Here is a 7,500-nt window from a genome sequence, read left to right as displayed (position 1 = left end):
GATCAAATAAATTAATTTAAAAATGCTCTACTTTGGCTCTGATGCCACCGCCTCTCTCTGTCTGTAGTCACCACTCTAGAGTAATGTCCCGCCCACAGCACCATCTGATTGGTTACACATCATTAGTAATAGCCTATCAACGCTGAAGGCTACTGTGCCACAGATGTGCACAGAGGAAGGCATGTGCAGACTGGAGCAGCTCCGGTGAGAGTGTGCTGTTTTGTTTCGAAGGTAAGGCAGGAGATATCGCTGAAGTTGCAATAGACATCAAAATCCTCTACGCTGAAGTTGCAAAAACAGCACAATCTTATAATCTATTTCTATAATGACAAGCATGCCCAGTTTCTCAGTTGCACTGAAAATACCCAAATAATGCAAGAGATACAGTTAACTATGACGAGATAACAGAGTTCAATTCTGTAGCGATAGCTATATCTTTGAGTAACGTTGGTGCCAGTGCTATTGGAAGTGATTTGAGCTACCATACTGTGAACGTAGCATTAATCGCCCATGTGAGTTGGTGTTTTTACATGTTATGGGCAGCCGATGGTCATAATAACATAAACTAATGTTGAGTCTTGAGAACTTGAATGTGATAGTGAACGTCAACAGGTTCATTTGTTGACCCATAATTTAGCCATCTGATTAGCAAAAAAATGTATAGTTTTATTTATTTTTACATTATTTACTTTATAAAACTTTGGGGAGCTATTTTGTCTATTTATTTATTGATTGATTTATTGATTTATTGACAGTTAACTTTATAAGAGATGCTGCTGGGAGCTCTCTGCACTTTTTGTTTTTAGATAATGTTGAAAAGTTCTCTTTTAATTAAACATTTGCTTAAAGGCATTTCAATGAAGTTTTGTGTTGGAGTTTGTGTTATTCTAAATTTTGACACCAAGATTCTCATTTTTACTGCAAATGTATATCGGTTCCAAATATCGGTTATCGGTCTCCTTGATTAATAATAATCGGTATCGGTATCGGCCCTGCAAAAACCATAGCGGTCGACCCCTAGTGGAGTGTGCATCAGCGTGGAGTGTGCATCAGCGTGGAGTGTGCGTAAACGTGGAGAGTTTAAACGTCCAAATATGGAGTCAGTGTGTGTGTCTGTCCCAGAGCATGTGTGTGTCTGTCCCAGAGCATGTGTGTGTGTGCAGGTGTGTGTTTGTATGACGGGGGGATTTTCCAGTGCAGGGGTGAGTCAGCTGAGAGCCTGATAAATAGGAGAGAGAGGAGGTGGCTAGTGAGTAAGGAATGAAAGAAAGGTTGAATGTGTGTGTTACAGAGAGAGAGAGAGAGAGGGGGACAAAGAGAGAGAGTGAAAGAAAGACAGATGGAGAGAAGTGCTCTTGAGTCAGTCAGCCTTGAGCTGCCTGTACTTACTGAGGGAAGTCAGCGCGCGAGCGCGCGTGTGTTTCAGAATATGTGTGTGTATGTAGGTGTGTGCTTGTGTGGCATTGAGTGTCTTTGAATAAGAATTCATAACTGATGGCTGTATGACCCCCCCCATCCCCTCTACACACCCCACACACTCACACACACATCCCACACACGCACACACTCCCGCAGATAACGTACCACCACAGAATGTTTCTTGAGAGCTCAAGGATAGTCTTCTTTTCAAACGAGTGAAATCAAAAAAACAGAAGGAGAAAAACAGGTAAGAAAAGTGAAGAGTTGGGTTTAAGAATGTGGAGCTGAAAGATGAGAGCAGACGGCATCTACACATCTCAGCTCAGACCTCATCTACACAACACTCCATCTCATCTACACAACACTACATCATCTACACAACACTCCATCTCATCTACACAACACTACAGCTCATCTACACAACACTGCATCATCTACACAACACTCCATCTCATCTACACAACACTCCATCTCATCTACACAACACTGCATCTCATCTACACAACACTACATCATCTACACAACACTCCATCTCATCTACACAACACTACAGCTCATCTACACAACACTGCATCATCTACACAACACTCCATCTCATCTACACAACACTCCATCTCATCTACACAACACTGCATCTCATCTACACAACACTACATCATCTACACAACACTCCATCTCATCTACACAACACTCCATCATCTACACAACACTACATCATCTACACAACACTCCATCTCATCTACACAACACGCCATCATCTACACAACACTCCATCTCATCTACACAACACTACAGCTCATCTACACAACACTCCATCTCATCTACACAACACTGCATCTCATCTACACAACACTGCATCTCATCTACACAACACTACATCATCTACACAACACTGCATCTCATCTACACAACACTGCATCTCATCTACACAACACTACATCATCTACACAACACTCCATCTCATCTACACAACACTACAGCTCATCTACACAACACTCCAGCTCATCTACACAACACTCCATCATCTACACAACACTGCATCTCATCTACACAACACTCCATCATCTACACAACACTCCATCTCATCTACACAACACTGCATCTCATCTACACAACACTACATCATCTACACAACACTCCATCTCATCTACACAACACTCCATCTCATCTACACAACACTACAGCTCATCTACACAACACTACATCTCATCTACACAACACTGCATCTCATCTACACAACACTACATCATCTACACAACACTCCATCATCTACACAACACTCCATCTCATCTACACAACACTGCATCTCAGCCCAGACCTCAGCAGTTCAGCTGATGAGACATGAAACCTGTTTGATTCAAATGATTATCATGTTTGTCCGAATCAGCCTTGTGGAGGTGTTTTCTGTCTGAATCAAATGAAGCTGTCACTGGCCTTCACAGAGTGACTCATCTCAGCCTCACAGAGACACACTTCGCTGTACCACACACACACACACACACACACACACACACACACACACACACACACACACTTACACACACACACTTTATGACCCCTATACGGTTTTACCACAGACATATCTGTAGAAACATACACTGCACACTACAAACCCAACATGCACCAGTAACACTATCTACCACAGACCACATGCACCAGTAACAGTAGAAACCACATGCACTTATATGACAGTATACACATGCACACACACACACATCCCACATACAACAGTGTATACACACACACACACACACATACAAATACACCCCCCACATACAAGACAGTATACACATACACACACACATACACATCCCACACACTCAGGACAGTATATACACACACACACACCTCACATACACACATACACACACACACACACACACATTCACTGATAGGACAGTATGAGAGAAAAATGCGGTTACACTGAATTTTCCACGTGTTTTGTCTCTGCAGAATCAGCAAAAGCGTCTCACCAGTTGAGCGGCGGTGTTAGTGGGGGACTTGTGGTGGATGTTCCCCCTCACTCTGCCCTCGGGGGCGTGGTCGGCCCCTCTGGCCTGGCCAACGTCCCCCCCCCTTATCAGCCGGTCAGCGTCCGACACCTGGAGTCTTCGTCCAGTCTGGATGAACCACAAGACTACCTATGGCTGGTGAACTGTGAGAGCAAGAAACCTGAGCCAAACAGGTGAGAGAGAGACAGAGAGAGAGAGAGAGAGAGAGAGAGAGGACAGAGGGTAGAGTGAGAGAACAGAGTAAAACCGAAAGGGAAAGTGAGAGAGAGAGAGCAGGAGTGCTGAGAATGTATATTTGCTTTTCAAATTAAAAAGCTGCCTTTGTGTTTTTTCTTTATCTTGTTCAAATAATGTTCTTTTATTTACATTCTGGTTGCTTGATTTTTTTTTTTTTAACACTTTGCTGCTGAGTACGGTCCTCTCATAAGAGGATATTTTCTGTAAAAATTCGCTAAACATATTCACTCTGCGCTCTTTCCTCTGCGTGCGTGCGTGCGTGCGTGCGTGCGTGCGTGCGTGGTGGGGGCTTAGTTCGTCTCTCTCTATGATGGAGGGAGAGCAGGTCTATTTACTCCTGGAGGAGTGTGAGAGCCACAGTGCTCCACCTGACAAGTTGTGAGTGACATTTCTGCCTGCATGTGTGTGTGTGTTTATGGTGTGAGTGGCAGTTCTGCCTGTATGTGTGTGTGTGAGTGTGTATGTGTGTGTGTGTGTTAATGGTGAGATCACCTCATGGTGTCGTGCTCAGTCAACACACGTATTTGAGTGTCGAATCAAATGTGAGCAGGTTTGCTGTGTGAACTACCGTCACTAACCTCAACAGAACTGGCCAGCCTGTAACCCCGAAGCCCAGATTAGACTCATGTCAGAATTAGGATTAACTGAGATTAAATGAAGCGTAGGGGTTATGTAACAGCATCCTTTCTGTATGACAACAAACTAATTTCTGTATTTTGAACAAATTTCTGTTTCTCTTTTTGAGTTTATTCCACTAGGCTACTACCAGCTTGGGTCAGTCAGATTTTTTTTATCTTGTTGGTTTGTTTGGTTTCGAGCCATTGATGTAGGATTGCATATTTTATTAGTTTGTTTTTGAGTGAGCGTGTGTCTTTAGTTGTTAGGTGTGCAGGACTCTAACACTGAAGCACTGCCCGCTGATTAAAAAGCACAGTGTGTGATGTAACCCAGTGTGCCGATCATGTGACCTCTTGTCTGTTTTTTTTGTCTGTGAAGGGGCCATGGAGACTGCTCCAAGTCTACCTCCTCAGAGCCCGACTGCAACGACAACCTCCCTTCACACCGCACGCCCACCTCCTCTTCCTCCTCTGCCAAGCACACCTCCGCCAACGGTTTCTTCCCCTCCTCCCAGCACTCCGCTGCGCTGTACGACTCACCGCCTTCACGAGGAGCGTCCTTCTCCGCGGACGCTCAGGGCGTGTACCACCTGCCTCGGAGCTACTCGCAGGACACCGTGCTGCTCCCACCCAAGTCCACCTCCTCCGAACCCGACCAGGGCGATGTGTACGTTTTTAACACGCCCGCACGAAAACCCTCCATCGAGGCTCAGTTCCGTAACATGTCCATCAGCTACGACATCCCTCCCACGCCCGGGAGCAACTGCACCTATCAGGTGCCCCGGACGGCTGGAGGGGGAGGCGTAGACTCCGTCGCCGGGGCGACAGATGTGGTCCCGCCCCCTCGACCTCCCAAACCTTCGTCCATTCCGGCCGAGCGGTCGCCCACAGACACATACTCGGTCCCTCGCTCTGTCTCGGAGACCGAGGGGAACTACTGCGTGCCGACGAGTGGCGGAGGAAACAAAGCGCTACGGAGCAACACCATCGGAACAGTGGACTCCTCCCGCCTTCGGAAAGGTACAGACTGCACGCTCTCATACTGAGTCCACAGGGATTACCGCACTGCTGCAGGCCAGGACTGTCTGACCTGGACTAATCCACACCCAGTCTAACCCGGGATTAATCCACACCTAGTCTAACCTTGACTAATCCACACCTAGTCTAACCTGGGCTAATCCACACCTAGTCTAACCTGGGCTAATCCGCAACCAGTCTAACATGGAGCAATTTGCACCCACTCTAACCTGGACTAATCCGCAACCAGTCTAACATGGAGCAATTTGCACCCACTCTAACCTGGACTAATCCATACCCAGTCTAACCCGGACTAATCCACACCTAGTCTAACCTGGACTAATCCACACCTAGTCTAACCTGGACTAATCCACACCTAGTCGAACCTGGACTAATCCACACCCAGTCTAACCCGGGATTAATCCACACCTAGTCTAACCCGGACTAATCCACACCTAGTCTAACCTTGACTAATCCACACCTAGTCTAACCTGGGCTAATCCGCAACCAGTCTAACATGGAGCAATTTGCACCCACTCTAACCTGGACTAATCCGCAACCAGTCTAACATGGAGCAATTTGCACCCACTCTAACCTGGACTAATCCATACCCAGTCTAACCCGGACTAATCCACACCTAGTCTAACCTGGACTAATCCACACCTAGTCTAACCTGGACTAATCCACACCTAGTCGAACCTGGACTAATCCGTACCCAGTCTAACCCGGGCTAATCCGCACCTAGTCTAACCTGGGCTAATCCGCACCCAGTCTAACCTGGACTAATCCGCACCCAGTCTAACCTGGACTAATCCGCACCCAGTCTAACCTGGATTAATCCCCACCCAGTCTAACCTGGACTAATCCCCACCCAGTCTAACCTAGACTAATCCACACCCAGACAGCAGGGCTGTTTTCAGCTGTGACCCTAGTTCAGGGCTCAGACAGATGCATAATGTCAGTGATTCAGAGACCTTTTCTGGAAGAATCAGTGATTAGTGACAGAGTCACGTAGGCGTTGTTGTATGGGACAGTCAGTGATGTTGGTGTTGTTAGGGACAGTCAGTGATGTTGGTGTTGTTAGGGTCAGGTGTTGGTGGGTATCAGTCGGAGTAGATGGTGATGCAGAGGCATCGTTGTCAACACTACATGATGTGGTCTGTAGATCTTTTGTGAGATGTATATGTGTATTGTGAGGTGTGTATTGTGGGATGTGTGTGTATTGTGGGATGTGTGTGTGTAGTATGAGGTGTGTGTTTTGTGAGGTGTATGGAAACTTGTCTAATTTATATTGCCACTTCTTGTACTGGCATTTTTCTCATCTGTTAGGATGCTGATATTTGAATCCTTAAACAGGGTTTCAGAAGCCTCAGGGTCTGTCACAGTTCCCCCTAGCTGTGTGATGTGGTATTGCTAATGTATGTAACAGCAGGATGATCCAGCCATCCACACACCACCCACCTCAACATTAAGGCAAAGTGTGCTCAAACACAAAGCCTGAATCCACAGAGAAAGAGAGAGAGAGAGAGACAGACAGAGAGAGAGAAAGAGAGAGAGAGAGAGAGAGAAAGAGAGAGAGAGAGACAGACAGAGAGACAGAGAGAGAGAGACAGAGAGAGAGAGAGAGACAGAGAGAGACAGAGAGAGAGAGACAGACAGACAGAGAGAGAGAGACAGAGACAGAGAGAGAGAGAGACAGAGAGAGAGAGAGACAGAGAGAGAGAGACAGCGAGAGAGAGAGAGACTGGTAGGATAGTTTTAGGTAGGCTGCATTTGGGTGTTGTGTCTGTTACAGCCACATCTCTGTCACTATCTGCGTTTAGTTGTATGTTGTATGTTTTTGTTGTATGTCTTTGTATGTTTCCTCAAACAAACTGATCACCCATTAACACACACTGCTCTCAAACACCTCCTCCGTCCAGCGCCTTACTCTGGGTCATTTCTCTTTGAAATCTCTCCATTCCTGGGTCGCCCACCACTGTGAAGAACTTTTCTTTAGTTCCAGATGAGTCGGATATCCTGCTCTCCAAAGACAGACAGCTGTAGGGTTGAAAAACAGTGATTGTGTTTTTGGAGAATGTTTTCCACTCATGGTGCTGACTGTATTATCTTTGTCGTTTTACAGACTTTGGATCCCAGGACTGCTACGACATTCCCAGATCCTTCCCGTCTGATAAAAGCTACTCATTTGACTTCAA

At 46.1% G+C, this 7,500-nt stretch overlaps 1 protein-coding gene across 1 annotated transcript in view; it reads left to right on the top strand.

The window, feature by feature from the left end:
- gab1 (GRB2-associated binding protein 1) overlaps positions 1–7,500 on the top strand; it is a 77,086-nt gene that overhangs the window by 52,234 nt on the left and 17,352 nt on the right. Inside the window, exons 4-7 of the mRNA XM_030787685.1 lie at positions 3,373–3,604; positions 3,963–4,046; positions 4,665–5,305; positions 7,428–7,500. The exon at positions 7,428–7,500 is cut by the window's right edge and continues 22 nt beyond it. Coding sequence (XP_030643545.1) covers positions 3,373–3,604; positions 3,963–4,046; positions 4,665–5,305; positions 7,428–7,500 — 1,030 coding nt within the window. The remainder of the gene's footprint in view (positions 1–3,372; positions 3,605–3,962; positions 4,047–4,664; positions 5,306–7,427) is intronic.

This window comes from Chanos chanos, chromosome 11, assembly GCF_902362185.1.
Source record: "Chanos chanos chromosome 11, fChaCha1.1, whole genome shotgun sequence".
Classification (NCBI taxonomy): Eukaryota; Metazoa; Chordata; class Actinopteri; order Gonorynchiformes; family Chanidae; genus Chanos; species Chanos chanos.
Note: the sequence above shows the minus strand (reverse complement) of the source record. Positions and strands in the feature narration are given on the sequence as shown.